The 24,206-nt window shown below is 57.4% G+C and overlaps 1 protein-coding gene and 1 long non-coding RNA gene across 3 annotated transcripts in view; one reads left to right on the top strand and one right to left on the bottom strand.

Moving 5' to 3' along the window:
• The window catches only part of LOC125754556 (uncharacterized), a 6,249-nt gene extending 3,138 nt beyond the window's left edge, over positions 1-3,111 (bottom strand). The window contains exon 1 of the long non-coding RNA XR_007409159.1: positions 3,018-3,111. This is a non-coding gene — a long non-coding RNA (uncharacterized LOC125754556). The remainder of the gene's footprint in view (positions 1-3,017) is intronic.
• FBLIM1 (filamin binding LIM protein 1) lies at positions 19-24,206 on the top strand. 2 transcript variants are annotated; one of them, XM_035712954.2, is made up of 8 exons: positions 19-147; positions 7,127-7,396; positions 13,431-13,594; positions 14,086-14,203; positions 16,077-16,246; positions 18,545-18,723; positions 19,570-19,687; positions 22,657-24,206. In XM_035712954.2, the coding sequence occupies exons 2-8, from the start codon at positions 7,147-7,149 to the stop codon at positions 22,768-22,770; spliced, it is 1,113 nt and encodes a 370-aa protein (XP_035568847.2). In that variant the 5' UTR covers positions 19-147; positions 7,127-7,146; the 3' UTR covers positions 22,771-24,206. The 2 variants fall into 2 exon arrangements, with proteins under 2 accessions (XP_035568847.2, XP_025302855.3); XM_025447070.3 differs by lacking the exon at positions 19-147 and adding an exon at positions 2,280-2,373.

Genomic DNA, 24,206 nt, shown 5'->3' with positions numbered 1-24,206 from the left:
CCTGGGCTTCCATTACAGGAAGCTTGGCACCTGCCAAGGTGACACTGACACCACCAGGGCTGGTGTGGGACCGCCTTAGCAGGACGCTCCTCTGCACCCAGGAGCAGCGACGGAGGCGGAACCCGCGGCCGGGGTTCTGGGCAGCAGGTAAGTGGTGGCAGCTGGACCCCCCATCGCCCTTCGGCTTCCCCCTTCCCCAGCCAGGCTTAGCCTAAAGCAGCTGTGGGGAGGCCTGGGCCCTAGAAGGAGGCGGTGTGGCTCCGGACGGAGGAGGGCCCCAGATCAACCCTTGGGTGCCTCATTGTCTCACCTGGGGGTGCAGTGAGGTGGCTCAGGGGAGATCATGGAGGTGAGGAAGGGCAGCTTCATTTTTGTCTATTCTAAATAAGCTTCTGGTTTACAAAGCACTTGCAAGGGGGGTTCTAGGCCCACGGTATCTGCAAACCCCGGGTCACACCTTCATCCTTAAGATCCTTCCCATCCCTGGCAGCCAGCAGCGCCCCCCTCCCAAGGCCCTGGGGAAGCTCCGGGGGCTGCTCCAAGCCCTGAATGAGCTTGACCAAGGGTTCGGGCTGCCTGGAGTCTGTGTCTGCTCCGCCACACGGGGTTCTAGAAACCTCGCTTCCACATCCCTGCCGGTGGCAGACGCAGGGGCCTCGGGACCAGCAGAGCAGCACCCAGGGGCACCGGCTCCTCTGGGTTTGAATCCAGAGCCACCACTTGGCCCTCCTGCAGCCTCACACCTCTCCGGGCCTCAGTTTCCTCAACTGTGAAGCAGGAATGACCAGCCCTGCGGCCCGGGGCTGTCCTGGAGATTCGATGGAGGGGGCTGTAGGTCAGGCGCCTGCACATCGGAAGCCTCTGCCACGGTGGCTACTGTTTTGGTATCGTTATCGTGGAGGCTGAGAGGCTCAAAAGTGGGTGAGGGATTCAGAGAGGCTGGGATGAGGAGGAGGAGGGAGGGGGGAAGGAGACCGGGTACCCAGGTGCCCCCCTTGGCCCCCCCCAAGTGTGAGCCCCTCAGGAGCTGCCCCAGAGCCATCTGGCCTGGGGGACCCTAGGTCTGGCCACAGGGGCGAGCTAGACCCCGCCTGGCTTCCCCCCAGATGGCGCTGGGTCCAGCCTCTGGCCTCAGCCACTGTGGATTTAATCAAAAGAACAATCTGTTTGCCTCTGAATCAGACCCAGATTCCTTTTCCCAGCAATGTTCCCGAGGCCTCCAGGGACCCAGACGGCCCATCCCCATCCCGGCTCCATCTCCTGTCCTGGGGCCCGGGCTCCGCTTCCTCCTCCCTGCTCCGCTCTGGCTTGGGTCCGGGCACTGCAGGAGGTGGGAGGGAGGTGGACACTGCAACCCTGCAACCGGGTGGCAAACCAGGTGACCTGATTGCCTCCTGGGGGGTGCATACCAGGCTTCCTGGAGGGGCCTGGGCCCCCGGGGGACACCGGGACCCCGCTGCAGAGGGTTTGAGGGTGTACACAAGCGGCGATAGCCGCTCAGGACAGCAAATTCAGATGACTTGCTGCAATGAGCCTCTGAGACCCCCACCCAGGGTCACCCCTAAAAAAGCCCCAAGCCCAGAATATATTGACCCATTGGCTGCTGGAGCGGTTCTCACAGTCACTACCACCTTTTATCCTGAGGCTGACAGCCACTACCCCCATTTTACAGACAAGAAACTGAGGCTCCGGGAGGTGGTGCGACTGCCTGGGGTCACTGGGTTAGTGAATGGCCATGGAACCCAGGTCCCCCGACTCCTAGGACCCTGGGGGAGCCCAGGTCCCCCTCACTCCTAGGACCCTGAGGGAGCCCAGGTCCCCAGACTCCTAGGATACTGGGGGTGTCCAGGTCCCCGACTCCTAGGACCCTGGGGGAGCCCAGGTTCCCCGACCCCTAGGACCCTGGGAGATCTCAGGCCAGACTCAGGTGTAGGTACCGACCCCCCAACACACCCCCGACAGGGCAGGTGGGGCCGCCGACCCAGGTGACCTAGGGAAGGAGGGGAAGGGCCACGCAGGGCGCACAAAGGCGGGGGTGGGCGGGGTGGGCGGGGGAGGGGGAGGCGTGTCCCCCCCCCCCCCCCCCCCCGGGCCGGGCGCAGGGGCGGGAGGAGCCGTGGAGGGAACAAAGGGCGGCGGCGGGGGCGGCGCGGGCGCGGCCGGGCAGGTGGGGGGGCAGGTGGGGGGGGCAGGTAGGGGCCGCCTCCGCCGGCGGGGCTCCCGGGCCCCCTCCCCCGAGCGTCACCTTTTATGGTCAGGCAGCGGGGCGGCGGGGCGGAGGGAGCGAGGGGCGGGGAGGGCGGCGGCGCGGGCGGCGCGGGGCTCGCGGGCTCGGGCGTCGGAGCGGAGCCGCTGGGGGCGCGGGCGGCGCAGGTAAGCGGGGCGCGGGGGGTCCGGCCCTTGCGCCCCCGCCCCGGCCACGCACAGGTGACAGCGCGGGCAGCGCGGGCCGCAGCCCCCCGGCGCCCCGGCCGGGACCCCAGCCCCGGCGCCCCGCGGGGTCAGCGGGGGTCGGCGGGGGGCGGCGGGGCCTGCGGGGCGGCGGGGCCTGCGGGGGGCGGGGTGGCGCCCGGGTGCCGGGGGGCTGCGGGGCGCCGGGGGGAGGCGGGCCGGGCGGAAGCTCCGCACAAAGAGGACGCGTCCCGCACATGGATCGCATTAGAGCCCCGGCGGCGCCCCACGGTGACCCGGCCTGCTCGCGGGGGGCGCCGGCTCCCGAGCTCCGCGGAGCCCCGGGCCCCCCGCCCAGCCGGGGTCAGGGGAGGGGAAGGAGGGGCCCGGGGCCGCCCCTCTCTGGGCCTCCAGCCCCGCCGGGGGCCGGCACGGGGTGTGCGGGGGATCCTCCCCCAGCCCTGCTCCGAGGTCCCGGGAAGAGCCCGGCAGCGCCCGGATTCCTGCCCTGGAGGACGGAAGCCAGGCCGGGTCCTCCCAGCGCCCCCCGCCCCCCAGGCAGCTCGCCCCGGGGGCTCCTCCCCGTCGGGGGCTGGGGGACCTGCTGGCCTGCTCTCTGCACCTACCGAGTCCCCAGATCCCGAGCGCGCTCTCCTCGTGTTCCCCCAGCCAAGCACCTTTCAGGACAGGCTTCTTTATTCTCACTTTAGGAAAAAAGGGAGGCCCAGAGAGGGTCAGTGACCTGCCCGGGTCACCCAGCAGGAAGGAGGTGGGGCTTGGTGTGAATCCAGCTCTGCTTCCTTGGCTTCCCTGAGGTGGGAGAGAGGGAAGGAGAGGGAAGGGGAGCCCCTACCTAAAGCTGCAGGGTCCTCTGCTGGGGGTGGGGGCCTGGGGGGCTGGGGGGTGGGGGCAGGCGCAGTCTCATGCCCTCCTCCAGCAGAGTCATTCCAAACCGAGCATAGGTTGTTTTGTCCCAGTATCAAAGAACAAAGCTTACAGGTGGTTCCAGAAGTTTTTGGAGGGGGTTGAAGGAGTAGGAAGGAAGGGAAAGAGGGGGGCACTACCGGCAGGCCCTGCAGCTCAGCCAGCCTGTCCCCTGCCCTGGGCTGCAGCCTGAAGCCGGGCTGGGTGGTTGGCTGGCTGGATCTCAGCCTCCTTCCTTCCTCTTGACAGGAAATGACTTTCTTTCCCTTTGTTCCCACTTTCTCCGCTTACCCAACTGGATCTCAGATCCTCCCTCTGCGGGAGGAAGGATGGGGGGGAGGGTCCCCTGGGTGCGGGAGGGTCCCCTGGGTGCGGCTGGCCAGTAGCCACAAAGGGAGCTTTCTCACACATACCCCACTCCGGGGTGACCTGGGGGCAGTGGGACCTGAGCGGGGGCCCGAGGCTCCCTCTCTCTGCAGCCCTGAGTCCAACTGACAGGCTTTGAAAGTCCCCAGTGGGGCCCCTTCCCCTGGGACCTGAAGTCCCTGCAGGAACCGCAGGGAGGGATGGCCTGGGGGAGTGGGGGGTGGAGCTGCCCAGCTGTGAACATCTGGCCTCAGAGCTAGGACGTTTGCCTTGGATGTTTTCCGAGAAATCCACAGATCTGACTTCCCGGAGGGGTGGGCTGGGGTGGAGTGGGGGTCAGAGCGAGGTCGGAGGGAGGTGGAGGGGGCGTCCACACAGCCTCTGGGGATGAGCCCAGAATGCACTGACCACAAGGAAATCTATCCGGATCGGGCCATTCCGGGGTGAGAACAGGCCTGAGGATTTGGAGGCCCTGCACCATCCAGGGAAGGAAGAGTATGCCATCTCAGGTCCAAGGACACCCCCCTCCCCGGGACTCTGGGCAAACCGTGCTCAGTTAGAATTCCCGGTCTGCTAACTCTGCTAAGAGGACCTGGAGAATTCACTTAACCTCTCTCAGCCTCACTTGGAACCACCTGTAGAGTAGGGACTTATCAGGTTGTGTTGCAAATTAGGTGCCTTTTTTTTTTTCAGAGATTTTATTTATTTATTCATGAGACACAGAGTGAGAGAGAGGCAGAGACACCGGCAGAGGGAGAAGCAATTTAGGTGCATTGTGAGGCTCAGAAAGCATGTGCCACAGTGCCTGGCACACAGCAAGCGCTTGGTCACTTAGTGCCACCGCTGTTGTTTTTTGGATGTGAATCTCTGAAAACTGCTCACGAAAATAGACTCTTAAACTTTGAACAAAGTGTAAAGCCAAAGTATCAAACCACGTGGTTTTACATGACATACGATCGTGGCAGCCAACAGAAGAAAGCACACATACTTCCGAACATCACTTATGGAACAAGAAACAAAAGGAAAGTCCTTTGAGAGAACTTTTTTTTCTTTTTTTCTTTTTTTTTTTTTTGAGGGAACTTTTAAAGCTCTCTTCGTATGTTGGTTTCTTATTCAGAAGACGTATTTTATATCAGAGTGAGCTATGTGGGTTTTTTTTAAAGATTTTATTTATTTTTTTTAAAGATTTTATTCATTTATTCATGAGAGACACAGAGAGAGGCAGAGACACAGGCAGAGGGAGAAGCAGGCTCCCTGCAGAGTGCCCGGTGCGGGACTCGATCCCGGGACCCCAGGATCATGCCCTGAGCCGAAGGCAGAGGCTCCACCACTGAGCCACCCGGGTGCCCCTGAGCTGTATGTTTTAACCAAACATATAAACCGATGTAAGAGGAATTGAGGCACATTTGTTGTGTTTGTTACTATTATTCCTTCAATCACCAAGAGAGTCCAAGGTGGCCAGTGGACTTTGAGATAGAGGGGCCCTGTGAGTGGCCACGTAGGTTCCAGGCCCACCATGGGGTCCCTCAGAGCCCTCAACCCCGTCCACCCAGCCCCGCTTCTTAAGATTTACACGCCAGGTCCCTGTTTACTCTTCTCCGCACACACCTGTGGGCTGGGCTTTGGTGCCACGTCGGGGTGGCTCAGCTGGAGAGTGACTTAGAGGGATGTCACCCTGGGCATCAGCCCTGGGCGCCCAGCGAGGACCTCTGGCTGGATGTGGTTGACTCGCCGTCCCCCCACCCACATGGCCCCACCTCAGCCTTGGCCTTGGCAGTTTGCCTACTGTTTGCAGACACCACCTGGGAGCCGGTGGTTGGGCTGCTTGACGTCAGGAGTGCTGCCCGGCTCCCAGATCCTGGCTCTGATGCCTACAGGGGACTTGGGTCACAAAGATTGCAGGCACAGCTGAAGTCACATGCAGTCACTTGGGGAGGTAGGGACAGACGTGGTGACAGCAAGCCAACCTGTCCTGTGATGGGCTGTCATCGCCCTGTGGAAGCAGACAGCTGCCCCCGGGAGGGGTTGGGAATCAGGGGACGCTTCATGGAGAGGAGAGTTCGAGCTGGGCCTCCAAGAAAAAGCTGACAATCGCCCTGTGGGGGGCAGGGGAGGAAAACCTGCTGGGGTGGGGTGGGGGTGGGAGGGACTCTCCAAGGGGGGCAAGAGGAACATCGAGAAAGGGTGAATGGTCCCGAGAAAGGGTGAATGGTCCCGGGTGGTCAAAAAAAGAAGTAGAGGGGCGCCTGGCTGGGTCAGTCGGAAGAGCGTGTGACTCTTGATCTCAGGGCTGTGGGTTTGAGCCCCATGTTCGGTGTAGAGATGACTTTAAAATAAAATCTTTTTTCCCGCCTCTTTTTAAAGAGTGAGAGAGAGAGGGTGGGGGAAGCAGAGAGGGACAGGGAGAGAGAGTGGGCTCAATCGCATGACCCGAGATCATGACTTGAGCCCCAAGCAAGGGTTGGATGCTTAACCAACTGAGCCACCCAGATGCCCCTAAAAACAAAATCTTAAAAAAAAAAAAGAAGAAAGAAACAAATTGAAGCCAGAGGAATTCGGACTTCATTTGGAAGGTAGCAGGAAGCCATGGACAGCTTTTCAGCAGGGGAGAGACAGATTGATGCTCTAGAAAGATCACTCAGGGACAGGTCGGGAGCAGGACTGGAGACCACCGGGGCTCCCCTGCCACCACCCCCCCCATGCCTGGTTTTGGAGATGGGACAGGCTGAAAGATTCTAGAATCCAGGCCTGACTCGATGCAGAGGCTGATACAGAAAAAAAAAGGTGCTGGCTGTGGGCTGGGCTAGGGGGGCAGCAGGGCCCCGTGGTCAGGAGCGTGGGCCCTGGACTCCAATCCCAGCCGCGCTGCGTGTGACCCTGAGCCAGTGAGTTTCGGTCCCTGAGCCTTGGGCTCCCCACCTGCCGGGAAGGTACTGCCCCCCGCGGCCTGGGCGGACAGGAAGTGCTGGGGGCCGGCGCCCGGGGTGGGCCCTGGTCCCCTGCCCTCTGCCTCCCGGGGCCCAGCCCGGGGCGCTGACAGTCCAGGCCGCGTCCTCCCCCTCAGGGCTGGCCCGGCCCCCAGGGACCCCCAGGGCTTCGACCTCCCCGGAGTGGATCCCGGGGTGCGGCCCAGGGGCGGGCGGGGACCCTCCTCAGCTCTCAGATGAGGAACAGTCATCTGCGGGCGGGCAGGGCAGGGCTGCCCTTTGCTTCCCCGGGTGTGCCGGCCGCGGGAGGGGCCCGTGTGCAGCACCGTTGGCCAGGTGACACCTGCCCTCCCCCACACGACACCCCAGCCCTTCTCCGTCCGGGCCGGGCCGCTCCTGTCTTGTTAGGAGAAGGGAGGCCCCACGCCCCGGGGACGTGTGTCTGTCTGTCTGTCTAGGTGGGACACATCCCTGTGCCTTGAGCCCCCCACCGAGCCTGAGCCCCCCTCTGTCCCCAGCCCCACCAGGAACCGAGACGATGGCCTCCAAGCCTGAGAAGAGGGTCGCCTCGTCTGTCTTTATCACGCTGGCCCCGCCACGTCGAAACGTGGCTGTGGCTGAGGAGGTGAGGCGGGCAGCCTGTGAGGCCCGGCCGGGCCACCCCTGGGCACCTGCTGCTCCCGTCAAGGCTCCCGGGGCTGGCGCGACAGAGAGGCCCAGCCCTTGGACCCCCCCTGCCAGGGCGGCCGCCGCGGTGCCAGCTGTACCACCCCAGCTCTCCAACGGAGGTAAGAGGGCCAGGGGCCTGGGCAGGAGGCTGGGGCAGGGGCAGGCCACTCAGTCATCGAGCACCTGCTACGTGCCAGCACCCTCAAACCCACCCGCGCGGGTTTGAATCTGGCTCTTCCACTTGGCTGTGTGATGTTGACAAGCCACCTAACCTCTCTGTTCCTCAGTTTCCTAACCTATGGAATAGGCGTGATGATAGTACCTTCCTCAGAGGATTGGAGGAGTTAATGCATAAGTTTGGGCCAGCGCCTGTCATGTAGAAAGTGTTAACTGTGTTACCAGTTGTCACTCTTCTGGGTAAGACACTAGGGACCTGGAAAAAAAAGACAGGGCTTTCGGCCTACATGAAACTCAAATCTTAGTGAGGGAGACAGATGACAAAAATATATAATGTTGGAGAGAGAGACACAAATGCTGTACAGGGACAAAACACGGTGAAGAGGTGGGAGGTCCAACTTTTTATGGGACGGTCAGGATGGCTTCTCCAAGGAGCTGACATTTCAGCTCAGCTAAGACCTGAATGACAGGATAGAGATGGCCAGTGGAACAGCAACTGCAAAGGCCCTGAGGCAGGAATGAATCGAACATCTCGAAGGACCTCAAAGGGGGTTTTATTCTCTCTCAAGCTCTGCCATCCACCTGCTGCGTGGTCTTAGGCCAGCTGTTTGTTCGCTTGGTTTTGTCCTCTGGGAAGTGGAAATCTGGTCATGTATGTCATACATCCGTCATAGAATGGGTATACTTCGTACATGGCTGTTCCTTTACCTCGTGCCTGGGCCTGCTGGCGTGGTGATGAAGAGCCTTGGAGACTCTACTCCGTGGATCCTTAGCTGTTGGCTGGGTAGAAGCAAGGAAGGAAGACAACCCAGGGGCCTGGGGCAGGGAGATGGCTCACCTACTAGGACGCCAGGTGGAATAAGGAGGCACAGAGACATCAAGGATGAGCCCCCTGAGGTCCCCAGGTGCCGAGTCAGATGTCCTGCTGTCCCCGAGCAAAGTTAGGGTGGCCTGTGCGTCCATCCCCACAGAAACCACCTGAAGACCAATAGGAACTGCCCATGCCGGGAGGCCGGAGAAGGGGCCGCGCGTGTACACGTGTGGGAATACGTGAACATTCGAGTAACCTGCCTCTTCGTGTGACACAACCCTGTAGACTGATCTTTCCTTCCCAACCACACACCCCAAGAACACGGCCTCCTCCGGGTACTTCCAGTGTCCAACCGGGACCACGATGACCGGAATTCATGCATCACGACGTGTGATCCAGTGGGAAAAAAATGAAGACCCTTCCGGGTAGTAGGAGGAGTCCAGGGTAGATAGTTTAGATGCCCAGATGCCAACATTTCCAGGCCGTTGTCACGGGTTGTTGGAATCACCGTCAGAAGATTCCTGGAGGGAGGGAATGAGAGCAGAGCTCCCCTGGGTGGGGGCGCCCAGCAGCCGTGGGCTGGTCACCCATCCTGTTTGCCATTTTGGCAGCTCAGGGAATCTCGGGGTTGAGCCTCACTTGAGTGGGACGGGTTCTAGGGGGGCCGCTTGGTCGCGGGTCTGACCGCAGAACACAGAGCGCGGCCTGGGGCCCTGCCAGCTGCTCAGAGCCATCTCTGCTGCAGGCCGTCATCTGACACCTCGGCTAGGGCTTGTCCCCTGGGAATCCACACCCATTTCTTCAGCCCTTTCGTCCTGATAGAGGTCCCCACGCCCCCTCGATGCTCACGCGGACTTCCACGGCCTCACCGACTTCAGGAGTCCGTTTTTCTCTTGGCTTCTCTTTCAAAGTCTGCTCCTCCCGCTGCTCCTGGCCGTGTTGAGCCGGGCCCCGCTGCACCCCTGCCTGGGGGCCTCAGGCCTCTCTCTGTCTTGAACCCTGTCCCCTGCCTTCGGTCCCGGGAGAGGCCCGAGCGCTCCCGCTGCCCCTCCGGGGATCCGGTTCCTGACTCACCCCAGCCCATCCGGAGCGAGGCTCTCACAGCCCAGCAGCCTCGGCACCAGGAGGGGGCTTGTTCAAACGCAGCCCTGGGTGTGTGGGCCCCACCCTGGGTGTTCTGACCCAGCAGGTCCCCGTGGGGCCGGAGAATTTGCATTTCTGACGCCTTTCCGGGTAATGCTGATGCTCCAGCCTGGGGAGCGCACTCGGGGACCTGTTGCTCTGGCCCACGGGCGGTACCAAGCAAGTGAAGCTTGGGGAGTAGAGGACTATGGTCTTCAAAGCGTGACGCCAGCAGGGTTTGAACCAGCAGGGGCCGCTCCACCTGGGAACTGATCAAAAATGTGAATTCTCAGGCGCGTCCCCCAAGGCCGCTGAGTCAGAAGCTCTGGGGGTGCGGCCCACCGTCGGCATTTGAGCAAGCCCCCAGATGATTCTGCGGCTTACTCACAGGTCTAGAATAATCCTCCCATCTGTACAGTCCCTCGGGCCTTGGGAGAAACGGGAAGGGGCTCGTCATCTTTGCAGATGGACAGGAAACGTGAGGCCCGGGACGTGCCCCAGTGAATCCGCAGGGAGCGGGAGCCCAGGCGGGGTCTTCAGGGCGCAGGGCGGGGGCGCTGGCATCTGCTTTCCTGGGGGTTGAGCGGTGTGACCCTGCGTGGCCTGACCTTGCATGGCCTGACTGAGATGGGAGGTGAGTGGAGGGCAGGCGTGGACACCCTGCCCCATAGGGTTTTCGGGGCAGGTTCGCAGCCGCACTCGGGCTTCTCCCCCGAAGCCCCGCGCCCTCCTCCCGGGGAGCTGGCGGCCTTGCCGGGGCAGCCGGGGCAGCCGGGGTGCGGGCCAACCTCAGTCGCCCTCCGGCCCGGGTCTGGAGCACGGGGGCCCCGGCGACCCCGCTTCCCAGCCGGGGTTAGACTCTCCTGTGCTACCCGTGAAGCTGATACCATGCCAGGGTCCTTTCCCCGTGTGTGTACGTGTGTTGGCTTTGGGTGATTCTTTTTTAAATTTTATTTTATTATTTTATTTTGTTTTTTAGAGAGAGAGAGCAGGGGAGGGGCAGGGGCAGAGGGAGAGAATCTTAAGCAGACTCCGCGCCCAGGCTCAGCACAGAGCCCGATGCTGAGATCACCACCTGAGCCTAAATCAAGTTGGACCCTTACCTGGCTGAGCTACCCAGACGCCCCAAGTAGTCCTTTTTAAAATTTTTTTTAAATTTACTTTTATTTTTTTAAGATTTTATTTATTCATGAGAGACACACAGAGAGAGAGAGAGAGAGGCAGAGAAACAGCCGAGGGAGAAGCGGGCTCCCTGCAGGGAGCCCGATGTGGGACTTGATCCCAGGACCCCAGGATCACACACTGAGCCAAAGGCAGACTCTCAACTGCTGAGCCTCCCAGATGCTCCTGGTCCTTTTTTTTTTTTTTTTAATTTTTTTTAAATTTTTTTATTTATTTATGATAGTCACACAGAGAGAGAGAGAGAGAGAGACACAGGCAGAGGGAGAAGCAGGCTCCATGCACCGGGAGCCCGACGTGGGATTCGATCCCGGGTCTCCAGGATCGCGCCCTGGGTCAAAGGCAGGCGCCAAACCGCTGAGCTACCCAAGGATCCCCTTGTGAAGTAATTTAAAGGAAATCCCAGTAATCGGGTCATTTCAGCCCCACTTCTTCAGGGTAGACCTCCAGTGATGGCCAGCTTCTTACAGAACCACAGCACCAAACAGCGCCTAACAGAGTTAACGAGATTGCCTTACGATTGTCTAATACTCCCTCCATAATTACTTCTCCCTGACGTACCATAAAAATGCCTTTCGAGTGTTGGATTGTAGCAGAATGAAGGGTTCGCAGTGTCTTTTCTTGTGTATTCGTATTGTATTCCCTGCATATTTCTTGTATACTCAGTGGAATATTTCACTCTTCCTCATCTACAAAATGAGAATCCATGAGATGATCAATCCTTGGAATCAGGATCCAAAAAAAAGCCTATGTCAGCTGGCCCATGAAAATAAAAAATGAGTCACCAACGCAAGTCCCATGGAATGGAATTTAAAATTTTTCTAGGGGCGCCTGAGTGGCTCAGCTGGTTAAGCATCCAACTCTTGATTTTGGTGCAGATCATGATCTCAGGGTACTGGGATCGAGCCTCAAGGCGGGCTCCGTGCTCAGTAAGGAGTCTACTTGAGAGTCTCTCTCTCTTTCTCCCTCTGCCCCTTCCTCTTCAAAGAAATAAATCTTGGGATCCCTGGGTGGCGCAGCGGTTTGGCGCCTGCCTTTGGCCCAGGGCGCGATTCTGGAGACCCGGGATCGAATCCCACGTCGGGCTCCCGGTGCATGGAGCCTGCTTCTCCCTCTGCCTGTGTCTCTGCCTCTCTCTCTCTCTCTGTGTGACTATCATAAATAAATAAAAAATAAAAATTAAAAAAAAAAGAAATAAATCTTTAAAAAAAATTTCTAGTATCCACATGGGAAAAAAAGTAATGAGGAATAAGTAATATTAATTTTTTAAAGATTTTATTTATTTATTTGAAAGGGAAAGAGCATGGGAGTTGGGCAGACTGCCTGCTGAGCAGGGATCCCAACTCGGGGCTCAATCCCAGGACCCCAAGATTGTGACCCAAGCCAAAGGCAAACACTGAACTGACTGAGCCACCCAGCTGCCCCAAGTGATATTAATCTTAATAATGTCTGGAGGGGGATCACTGGATGGCTCAGTGGTTAAGGTGCCTGCCTTTGGCCCAGGGCGTGATATTGGAGACCCGGGACCGAGTCCCACATCGGGCTCCCTGCATGGAACCTGCTTCTCCCTCTGCCTGTGCCTCTGCCTCTCTCGCTGTGTGTCTCTCATGAATAAATAAATAAAATATTAAAAAAAATAATGTCTGGATGCCTGGATTGACTGAATAAACAAATGAATAAATAAAATCTTAAAAAATAATAATTTTAATAATGTCTGTTATGCCATATGAGATAGTAAAATGATCATTTCAGCAGTAATGAAAATTATCAATGAGATTTCTTATATATTTTTTTTCAGTCCTGGGTCTTCCAGCACATCTTGATGTGGACCAACCACATTCCAAGTGCTTAATAAATAGCCACACGGGATTGGTGGCTGCTTTATTAGACAACAAATATATGAACTCTGTATGGTTGTTTTTCTCTAAAGTCTTTTAATTCCAGTCTTTCAATTCCCCCCCCCCCTTTTTTTTGCATGCCATTGCCTTTTTGAAGAAAGTAGGGTCAGTTTCTGATTTTTCCCTTTGCTTCCTTGAGGCCTCGTTCAACTCACCTTCTTTTCCAAATTTATCCTAAATGGAGTTAATTCTAGAGACCTGATTAGATTGAGTTTGGCTCTTGTTTGTGTCTTGGGATTTGCTTTGGAAGACCATCTCTTAGGTGTGCCCGTACCTGCCTACAGCGTAACATGAGCCCGAAGACCCCTGGTGCTTGCTGGGGTTAATCAGTGCATTCACGTGGTGACAGCCTGACCCCTCCTCTGGAAAGTTCTACATCAACCTTTAGCTTGATGCTTTCAACACTTGATATCAGGATCGATTGTTTAACCGGGGTGGTGGTTCCCATGCTTGGGTGACAGTCCCTGGGAGGGCTGCTTATGCTCTATATGGCTGGGCCTCCCCGCTGCAGGTTCCGATTCTCCAGATCTGGGGCAGACCCAGAAGGTGCATCTTTGACCCAGTCCCAGGCACTGCTGGCTGCTGCAGAGCCAGGAGCCACACTCCGAGAGCCACGGCCTTAGGGGTTGAGTTTGTTGGGAGCCTTCTCGCGGGGAATCGGGGCCCTCGAGCGCCCAGGAAGGGTGTGCTGTGATGCAGGGCTCTGATGCCTGTTTTCTGAGTCCAGCCCGTCCCATCCTCACAACGGCCTGGAAAGATTGATTCCCACCTTTCAACTGAGCAAACAGACCCAGAGAGATTAAGTCTCTTGCCTAAGGAACCTAACGAGCCTGAGATGGAACCAGGTGTGGGTGACCCTGGACCTGAGCTCCTGGCGCCCCCACCATATGGCCTCCTGGTAAGTGGGCACCTTTTCTGTCCACCTGCAGAGGCTCAGGCCAACCCTCTCTCCCCTTCTGGTTGCAGGATGTTCTCCGCCTCCTCCTACCCTGGATGGCGAGGATGCGCTCCCGGACCTGGACCTCCTCCCGCCTCCACCACCCTCCCCCGATGAGGAGCCTCCTGCCTCGATGGGGGCATCGCTCATTTCAGACTTCGAGCAGCTGCACCTGCCCCCGCCCCCGCCACAGGTACTGCTAGCCCCTTGGTCCCCCCAACGGAGCCCCAGGGCCTGCGGGGATTTAAGCCTGGAGCTTGCTCCTCCTTGGGGGCTGTCCCTCTTGGAGACCCCAAAGCCTGTTAAAGGTGGTCATGGTTTTCAAGGTCCCTGGAGGAAGGCTGCCGTAACTCCTCCCCCTCAGGTGCCCCCTTCAGCTCTGAGAAGAGGTTTCTAATCCTCTGCCCTTAGCAGAGCCCATTGTAAAAACGGGAGGGATTTCCAGCCAAGTGAAGTTTCCAGGAGATTCCCCAGGAGTCCAAGGCAGCAGCTTTGGGCCCCAGCCACTGCTGTAACCATCCTGCCGAGTGACATTAGGTCACCTGCTTCTCTGTGCCTTGGTTTCCTCCTCTGTACAGTGGGGCTGACTGTGCCTGGTGCTGTCAGAGGAGGAGCGGAGCTCCAAGGGCTGTGGGGTCCCCACTGGATGACACCTGTCCTGCCCTCCCCCTGTGTCTCCCACAGCCCCTGGCGGAGGGGCCTCCACTCCAGCCTCGGCCCAGTCTTCCCAGGCCCGCGGAGGAGGAGCTGCCGCCTGCCCCAGAAGAGCCTGCTGCTTTCCACGAGAGAGAGGCATCCACAGGTAGGGGCTCGGGGCCGAAGGATTCTGGGTGCTCCCCAGGGGCCCTCACTGGACAAGCATGAGCTTCCAGGTGGGAACTAGGAGAGCAGAGACTCCAGCCTCTGTCCTCACTCACTGTTCCGTGATGGGCCATAGAATCGTACATCAATTTTATGTGTCTTGCCTTTATCTTTTTCTTTTATAGCTGAAATCCATTTTTTGATGCTAGGGGTGTTTTTTTGTTTGTTTGTTTTAAGATTTTTTTTATTTGACAGCGAGGGAGGGTGGGGGAGGGGCAGAGGGAGAGAGAGTCCTAAGCAAACTCCTTGCTGAGTGCGGAGCCTGATGCGAGGCTTGGTCTCATGACCCTGAGGTCACAACCTGAGCCTAAATCAGGAGTCGAGTGCTCAGCTGACGGTACCTCCCGGGCGCCTCTAACTGAAATCCATTTAAATATTGATCAGCAAAATGTGCTATGATAGCAAGATGCCTTGAATCTTTTCACTATTTAATTTTTTGAACGCACAATGTTCTCACGCACACAAGATAAAAAGGATGGAAAGGCATACGGGGAAAAGTCTCCCCTTTGCACCATCCCTGTGTCCCCCGCTTTCCTGCCAGATGGGCAGCCTCTGTTGTTAACGTCTGTGTTGTTAACGTATCCTTCCAGAGATATCTTTTTTTTCTTAAGGTTTTATTTATTTATCCATGAGAGACACAGAGAGGAGAGAGAGAGGCAGAGACACAGGCAGAGGGAGAAACAGGCTCCACGCAGGGAGCCCAATGCAGGACTCGATCCCAGGACCCCAGGATCACGACCTGAGCTGAAGGCAGACTCCCAGCCATTGAGCCCCCCAGGCGCCCCCCTTCCAGAGATATCTGACCCATATGCAAGCAAATGCAAATACGTGCCTCCCCCCCACACCCCCCTCAGCTCACAAACTGTAGCAAACCGTGCTCTTCTGTACTTTACTTTCTTTCCTTCAATCATCTTAGAGCCCGTCCCACATCAGAGCATAAATGGCTCTTTTGTTTTCATGGCTGCATAGTATTCCCTGTCGGGCCCTGCCGTTTGCATTTAGCCAGTCGCCTGTGGACGGGCACGTAGGTGGTTTCTTGCTGTAATAACAAGGCTGAGACGCGTTGCCTTGCACGTAGGTCATTTTGCCTGTGTGCAAATTTCTGAGAGAAATTTCTAGAAGAGGAAATACTGTGGCCAAAGGGTAGGTGCATTTCTAACTCTGATCTTTTTGCCATATTGTCCTTTGTGCTCCTCCGGACCTGCACCCGACCAGCCGTGTCTGAGGGCACCGCTGCCCGCAGCCCCCCCAGCCCCGTGTGTTATCCATTTACTTAGTAGCTAGTAAGTGCTTAGCAGGCACCACAAGCCCTCTCTACTCCAAGGTTATAATCTAATTCTCTGGTGTCTTCTAATCTTATGGTTTCATTTTTCACGCTTGGGTCTTGGATACATTTGGGATTATCTGGGTGTAAAAGTGTCACAACGGAGCCTCCTTTAAATTTTTACAGATGGCAACCCGCTTGTTCCTATGCTTCGTCCTTTGATGCTGTGTCCTTTGATTTAGGCTTTTTTTTTTTTCTTAAGATTTTATTTTTTTAAGTAATCTCTACACCCAACATGGGACTCGAACACGACCCCGAGTCAAGAGTCACAGGCTCCACTGAGCAAGGCAGCCAGGCGGCCCTGATTTAGGCTTTCGGAGGCTGTTCACATTCCTTGTTACTGCTCCTCCAGAAATGAGGCCACACACACAACCCCCCGGGGCTCGAGGCAGAGACCCAGCACTCTGGGCTTCTAGAGTTCTGGGGGTGCCTGGGTGCAGTACTCCCAGGCCGAGTGGCTTCCAACCCATGTCTCTCTCCTCTCCTACAGACGTCTGTGGCTTCTGCCACAAGACCGTGTCCCCCCGAGAGCTGGCCGTGGAAGCCATGAAGAGGCAGTACCACGCCCAGTGTTTCACGTGCCGCACCTGTCGCCGCCAGCTGGCCGGGCAGAGCTTCTACCAGAAGGATGGGCGGCCCCTCTGCGAAGCCTGCTACCAGGTAACCACCGCCACCGCCACCCCACCGAGGCTGGCCTCCGGGCGCCAGGCACTGGGCTGGGCACTTGGAAGCTGTCCCATTATTTCATTCCCCACAGGAATCCTGGGGGGCAGGCGTTCTTGAGCCATTTCACAGGTGAGAAAGTTGAGGCTCAGAGAGGGGAAGGAGCTCAGCCACGGTGTTTTCGTTTTCTGTGGCTGCTGTAACAAAGTACCACACACAAGGTGGCTTCCGACAGCACACGTTTATTCTCGGAAGTCCAAGGGCAAGTTTGCGCTCCCTCCAGGGGCTCTTGGGGAGAATCTGTTTCCTTAACTTTTCCGGCTCCCAAAGCTGCACCCCTTGCATCCTTTGGTTCCTTCGCAGGGTGGCATCTTGCTGCAGTGTCCTACTTCTGTGTCAAAATTCCCTCTGCCTCCCTCTTGCAGGGACACTTGGGATGGCACTTAGGGCCCCCTCAGGAGCGTCTCCCCATGTCAAGACACTTCACTCGATCATATCTTCAGGCCCCTTTCCAGGGAAGGTTCCAGGGATTAGGCCCTGCATGTCCTGGGGGCGTTTACCGGCCTGTCACACAAGTCACACTCCGGAAGGGAGTGGAGCTGGGATTCCCCCCAGACCCTGCCTGTGCTCTCACCTCTCTCACCTAAAGCCACACGTTCCGATGCAAGGTCTCATGGAATCTGTGTCACCTCTGAGTGCCAAATGCAGTCCGGGAGAGAGAGCCAGATTGGGTGCATTGATGTTAGAATTGCTAACCCTCGGGGCGCCTGGTGGCTCAGGGGTTGAGCACCTGCCTTCAGCTCAGGGTGTGACCCCGGGGTCCCGGGATCGAGTCCCAAGTCAGGCTTCCTGCATGGAGCCTGCTTCTCCCTCTGCCTCTCTCTCTCTCTCTCTCTCTCTCTGTCTCTCATGAACAAATAAATAAAATCTTAAAAAAAAAGAATTGCTAACCCTCTGACGGCGTGTGGTGTACTGACCACTCACAGACGCATCACCCGGGTGTGTACAGGCCTCACGTCGTCCTCGTAAGTTGGTAGCACCCGGGAATCTGCGTTTTTAGCGAGTCTCTCGGGTGATTCTGATCCACACTCCAGTTTCAAAACTACTGATTTGAAGGGTTAGATTTGGAGGACTAATGGGTAGAAGCCAAGCAATCTGATGACAGTCTCAAGACATCACCACAGCCAGTGAGGCACCATGGGAACAGCAAGGAGCCAGGCTGTCCCCACCCCATCCCTCTGACCCCATCAGATGACAGCAGGGGATAGCCTTATCCTCTTCCCTCAGCTTAAAGCCAGGCAGGGGTGAGGCACTGAGGGGAAGTGGGGGCGAGGGAGGGCTGACAGCTGGAAGCATCGGGAAGAAGACTCGGGGTGTTCTAGGGAGGGAAGAGCTGCCCCCGGACAAGGAGAGAGGGAAATGTCCCCGCCAAATGGGAGCAGATATACAGGCAGCGGAGACTAGCATAGCTAGGAAGTCAGGGTAGGTGAACAGGAGCACAGCCAGGAAGGGAAGAGAACTGTCTAGAAGAGAAGGTGGACAGGCTGCAAGGTCTTTACCCTGCCTCTCTCTCTCTCTCTCTATCTATCTTTCTCCCTCTCCCTCTTCTCTACCCCCTCTAATCCTCCTCATTCCAGAAGGGATTTGAGGCAGCTTATAAGAATGTACAAATACCTATAGTAAACAATATTTGTCAAGAGTGTAGATCTCATGCTAACTGTTCTTACCACAATGAAACTTCAAAGATAGATCAAGAAATCAGAAGAGAGGAAAATCAAAGTAGAAAGTGAGATGAGACCAGAGGGCAAGTTCGTACCCCAAAATATATGAATAAAGGACTCCCTACAGTCAGTCCTAAAAGTGGAACCTGGAATTTGGCTCTGGGCTTCCAAGTGGCCAAATGGAAAAGGGAAAGAGTTTCAAGGTGTATTGTCTACAAGATAAAAAGCACACCAGTTCTTCCAGGAATTTCTTTTTCTGACTCTGAGGTTTAAGAGAAATCTCTTAATCTGTCCTGTGGGCCCCTAGTGGCCACTGGCCTTAAGCATGTCCTAGTGACAAAAAATGCAGTAATAGTTTCTTGGCAGGATTGCTAACTGTAGGCCAAGGAAACAATGCCAAGCTTGATTCACTTTAAGCAACAATGGAGTTTTTGGGGGGTGGGGGGGTTACAGGCTGGTTGCATGAATACGAGCCCTTCTCCCATAGCCATGTGGGTAGCCAGCCAGAAACCCCTTTTGGCTTGGAGTGGGCAAAACCATGGGATGGCTCTGAAGCAATGTCCCTCTGTCCCAGGACACCCTGGAGAAGTGTGGCAAATGCGACAAGGTGGTCCAGGAGCACATCATCAGGGCCCTGGGCCGGGCCTTCCACCCCACCTGCTTCACGTGCGTTACCTGTGCCCGGTGCATCGGGGACGAGAGCTTTGCCTTGGACAGTCAGGATGAAGTGTACTGCCTGGACGACTTCTATAGGTGCGAGAGGGGTCCGTGCACTGGGTGGGACTCGGCCACAACCGAGGTGCCCGACCCGAGCTCCCGGGGCTGGAGCAGAGCTTTCCTGCACTCCCCGCGCTCAGAAACCAGTTGACCTATTCCACACACCCTGTATTTGACCGCGCACCTGCTTGTAGCTGAAACTCTGGGTACCTGCGCTGCGCCAGCCACCCCACGTGGGTTGGGCCCTTTGATCCCCAAGACTGGCCTGTCAGGCACGTTCTATTAGGCATTCTGCTTTACCAAATGTGGAAACTGAGGCAGGCAACAGACAAGGGCCTGGCTGATAAGTATGGAAGTTACCATGCAAACCCCCCGACCCCAGGAGCTCCCCGTGGAGCTAGGGCCTTAGGAAGCAGTAGCCCCAAGCTCGGGGTCAGGCTCAGCCCCTGCCCTGGCTTGCCCATTGCCCAAGGGGAGACACATGTCTCTGTTCGAAAGGAAGAGAAGCAGCAGCAGCAGCAGTGACCTACATTTCAAGATAAACGAAACGGGGGTCAGCCCCACGGAACACACAGGAGATTTCCCCACTTTCTCAAATTCAAACGTTGCCCGGTCACTTCCTTGCCTCGAGCTAATTATACCCTGGGAAGCGGGCGCTGATTACACACGTCCCTCCATCCGCTCCTGCCCGGAAGAAGGAGGCGGCTGTGGCTGTGGCTGCAGGTGCAGTCACACGGCAACACGTCTAAAATAGCTCTGGGCGGTGGGGGACGTGGGGGACGTGGGGGGTGGAGGGAGGCGAACCAGCGCCGCCCCGGCTCCCGCAGCTGATTTCTGCGGGCCTGGCCTCAGCGCCTCGAGCGTGGGTTCCCTTCCCTCTAGGAAATTCGCCCCGGTGTGCAGCATCTGTGAGAACCCCATCATCCCCAGAGACGGGAAGGATGCCTTCAAAATCGAGTGCATGGGGCGGAACTTCCATGAGAATTGCTACAGGTGCGAGGTGAGTGGGGCGGTGAGGAGCTAGGATCGCGCTGCGGGGGGGGGTGTCGGGGGGGGGGGGTGTCGGGGGGGGAGCTGGTGGGGGCGCCCCGAGCCATGCGGAGAGCCCTGCAGGTGCCAGGCCTATGCTGGATGCCGGGGCCCAGGGACGAGTCAGGGTGGGGGCCCAGCTCCCACATGCTCACCGCCCAGTAGCAGACACGTAAGAATGGAGACAGTTACAGACACGGTCTATTGACCCGAGCTCCGAGTTAATGGTAAAAACCAAGCTCATCCTGCTTTTCTCAAGAAAGGGAATCTCATGGGGAGGCCGTCGGTGAGGTCGGTGAGGTCTCCCTCCATCTCTTGCTTCTCCCTGTTTTACGTGCTGGCTTCATTTTCACTTCCTGGGGGCTAGCATGCTGGGTGAGGAGAGGGATAGGGGCATGGTCACCCTTCCCACTGAGGAACCCCATCTGGGGACCGGTTCAGGCTCAAGAAGGCTTCTGATTGACCCAGCTTGGGTCACATGGCTATTCTGAGCCAGTCACTGCCTGGGAGCTCTGATTGACAACCCCCCGGGGTCAGGGACGCTGAACCCTCAGAGGCGCAGAGGGGGTGTGGGGCAGAGCCACAGCACAGGCGTCCTGTCCAGGTGCTGGGAACGAGTGTGTATAAATCAGCTTTGGGACAAAGGAGGCGGTGAGCAGGGCCTCCTTGGCCTCCTGGCCAAGCAGGGCGGTGCCATCAAAGGCTCTCTGGTGGAGGAGGCAGTGCCTCACCTGGGCCCCGCAGGTGAGCAGGAGCTTACCAGGCATTCGGGGGAAGAAGGGAAGTCCAGACCGAGGCACAGGCCTTTGAAAACCCACCGGGACACAAGCAAGCCTGGAGAATCAGAGGGGAAGTTTTAGGTTTGTCTGTAGTGTCGTGTGCCAAAGGGTGTGCTGGCAGTGAGGCCAGAGAAAAGGAGACGACCTTATGTACCAAGCCAAGGAGTCTGGACCTCAGGCTACCGGGTGGAGGGAGGCTGAGATGGGGAGGCCGCTTAACTGGGTGCAGTAGCCCCAGCCAGAAATGCCCAGCAGGGGGGCCCCCCCGCTCAGCAGGGTCCCATGCTTGCTTCTAAGCTCTGCTGTCACCGCCCTTGAAATCCTCCCTCTTTGAACAAGAAGCTGTACTTTGCACTTTGCCCCGGACTCTGCAATTATAGTCAGTCTTGCTGCGAAGGCTCTGAGTCCTGCCCATCCTCTTCCCCTGTCACACCCCATGTTGCTGATGTGTCTTCTTGGTGATGGTGACAAAGGTAGCAACTTTTAGGGGTGCCACCGAAGTGGGGTGTCCAGAGGAAATCTCTTAGTCAGCCGGTGAGTAATTCCAAGCGTCGATGTTACTTTGCACTTACTTAGACCTGCCTGAAGCCAAGAGGCTGTTTGCACAGTGACCAGGGCGCTCGGTGGAGAAGTTGACGTGGTGCGTTGCTCCGGGTTCGAGGTCCAGCTGATAACACATCTTGAAAGAACAATGATGTCGTTCAAGTGCTGTTATCACCACCTCGACTTCCCCAGGCTGGTGGCGACTAGCTTCTCCCTGAGGCCGGCTGCTGAGCCAACAGCCCCTGCCTGCCTGCCTGCCCCTGGTGGGCTCGGCCAAGGCGGCCGTGAGCGTCACCCGCGCTGCTCCCATAGGTCAGGGCTTTTAGGACCCGAGCTGTTACATTTCAGAGGGTAAGGCTTGAGCCGTGGCCTGGAACTGATTCGGGGTGCTGTTTCCCTGGACAGGGAAATGGGCTTCGAGGTTGCCATCTCAGATGAGGAACAGGGGGAAAAGCCTGAGCCCGAGAAAAGTGGCTCTAAGCCTTGTGGGTCTGACCCCGGGCGAGGCAGCTTTGGGCCCCCCCACAGCTGCCTCCAGACGGCGACTCGACTCGGTCATGGTGGCGGTGTTTTCTCTCTCGATTCTAATTTTGGAGAGGTCACATGTCCCCCTCTGGGATCTCAGGTTTGGCACCTGATACTCTGGGAACGCCTCGCAAGTGGCCCTTAGGATCCGGGCACCCTGCAGGACTTGGGGTGCAGTTGCAGGGAACAGACACACGAGGGCGCCCTTCTCCCCCGCTGTGCCGGGTCCTGACGGTGGCCTGACTCCAAAGTTGTCCCTGTGGGGAGCAGCCCCTCTGGTCTGATCCATGCGGCTTCCAGAGGCTGCCAGCCGTGCCCTGTACCAGGTCCAGACCTGGACATTAATTGTTCCCATCGTTGCTGTCCAGCGTGTGCCCAGGTGAGGACCTGATGGGGTGTGGGCAAAGTTTGGGCCCCGAATCCCCGTCCTCCTTGGTCCGAAGTCCTTGGGTGATTGGAAAAATTGGAAACATTAAAGTTTGTGCCAGTGCCGAAGCTGTGCTGATGGGGGAGCTTCAACAGCTGCAGAAAAGACCCCTGGACTCGGGCTGGAGACCTGTCCTGTCCCAGCTCCGGAATCAGCTGTACGGCCTGGGGCAAGCCCGTCTCTCCCCAGACCTCAGTTTCCCCATCGGTGGAATGGAGGGACTGGACCAGATTCAGTTATTCACCAAGCAGATGTTTATCGTTTGCTCGTGGTGGACCAGTCCCTGGTCTAGGTGGGCTCTAGTGGTAAATGGGGTTACCGCCTCACAGAGCTCACGTTCTAAAAGGGCCGCTGAGTGGTTGGTGAGGCCCTTCTAGCTCCTTCCACGATCCTCTGAGCGTCCTCAGCTGTCCCCCTCGGCTGACTCTGCCCTCATCACTCACACCTCCGTGTGGATGAGAGCCCCCTCGTGTCTTGTCTTCCCTGACCGAGACCTGGCCCAGGTGTGTTGGGAGAATGGGAGTGGGGGCCACATTCCCCACCCGTCGGGAGTACATTTATTTGGTGAATTTCATCAGCAAATGCTGGGGTCCCCCCTGCCCCAGTGGGCTCCAAGCTGCCGTGCTCAGGCCTAGGGTCCATCCACTTGTGCCCTGTTTCCCGCAGGACTGCAGGATCCTCCTGTCTGTGGAGCCCACGGACCAAGGCTGCTACCCCCTGAACAACCGTCTCTTCTGCAAGCCGTGCCACGTGAAGCGGAGCGCTGCAGGGTGCTGCTGAGGGTGCCTTCCGGACCCTGGGGCTGTGAGCCGCCCACTAGCCCTGGACTCGAGGGGGGGTGGGGGGAACCTTTCCTGACTCAGTTTGCCTTTCTGACCCACTCTTGCACACTTTCCTTCTGAGCCAGGACAGGGACCAGCCTGCAGCTCTGCCCACTATGTCTGGGACGCAGGGGCTGAGCCACCCCAGCCCCCTCCCAGCTCACAGGTGGGTGGCTGGCAGCCGCTCCTCCTGCTGGCCTCTGCGTCTGGAAGGCTTCCATACCATCAGCCTCATGCCCAGGGTTCCCATCTCCAAGGCTCCAGCCCCGCTTGAGCACTGGCCCTGACCCCCATTTCATGGGTGAGTTAGAGTGAGTTCTCTAGATGACACCCTGTGTCCCTAGCAATGACACTTTAGCTGTCCCCTAGGGGACACTAAGACCAGCCCTGGCCTGTGGACCGAGCTGTTTGAGTAAAACTCCAAGGTCCCTTAAAAAGCCTTTTTTAAAAATTTGAGGTTTAAATGATGGGCAATATTCTTTGGATTTGGGGCAAGGTGGGGATCTTAATAGGACGTTTCATAAATGTACAAGAATGTGACCTCGTGGTGGCAGCCGTGGACTTCTCACCCACCCATGTCCAGGAGGACATGTCATGCTGACATGGGGACCAGACCGAGGTATGCACCTGAACGACAGATAGGAGCAGGAGGAGAGGGTGGTACGTGCTGATACCCAGGGACATCAGTGACCACACTCTGCTCTGCCATCTGGCGCTCCTCCCGGTGCGACGGTGACTCAGCATTGATTAAGTGCCAGTTGTATGCTGGGGAACAGGGTACAGGAGCTGTGCATGTTCCTCCTACAGCCTTGACTGGGGCTGTGCACACAAACCCCACACATGCGCACACATCTTCCAGGACAGTGCTGGGGTGTCCCCTCAGCCTCCCTGTTTATCCCCCTGTGTCTCCCTCGACCCTCCAACCCAGGCCACCCTGTGACCACTGCTCCCTCAAGGCCTTACCTAGAAGATTCTTCTTCCCTTTTAAGGAAAATCACTTTTGTTGCTTTGTAACTTCTAAGACATTTTGTAAGGCATAAACAAATTAAACAAAATGTGTGCCTTCCTCCCTAGGGTGGTCTGGACGCACCACGCACCCCTGTGGGGAGGCCCTGGGCTCCGAGCACTGGGAGAGTCTCCCTGTAGAGCCCCGTTTCTGGCCCAGAGCTCGGACAGTGAGTCCCAAGCTCCAGGCATTCACAAAGCACCTCCACAATATTTGTTGTAACTGAGGACCTCCTGTTCACTTATTCCTTCATATTTTCTTTGACTCAACATACTTTTACTTATTTTGAACTTTAGAGTTATGCTGAACGATGTATCCTGCAGCCACGTCTTATGTGCTAGTTATGTTTTTTCCTATTACACATGAAAATAAACGCATACCCACTAGAA

This window comes from Canis lupus, chromosome 2, assembly GCF_003254725.2.
Source record: "Canis lupus dingo isolate Sandy chromosome 2, ASM325472v2, whole genome shotgun sequence".
Lineage (NCBI taxonomy): Eukaryota > Metazoa > Chordata > Mammalia > Carnivora > Canidae > Canis > Canis lupus.
Note: the sequence above shows the minus strand (reverse complement) of the source record. Positions and strands in the feature narration are given on the sequence as shown.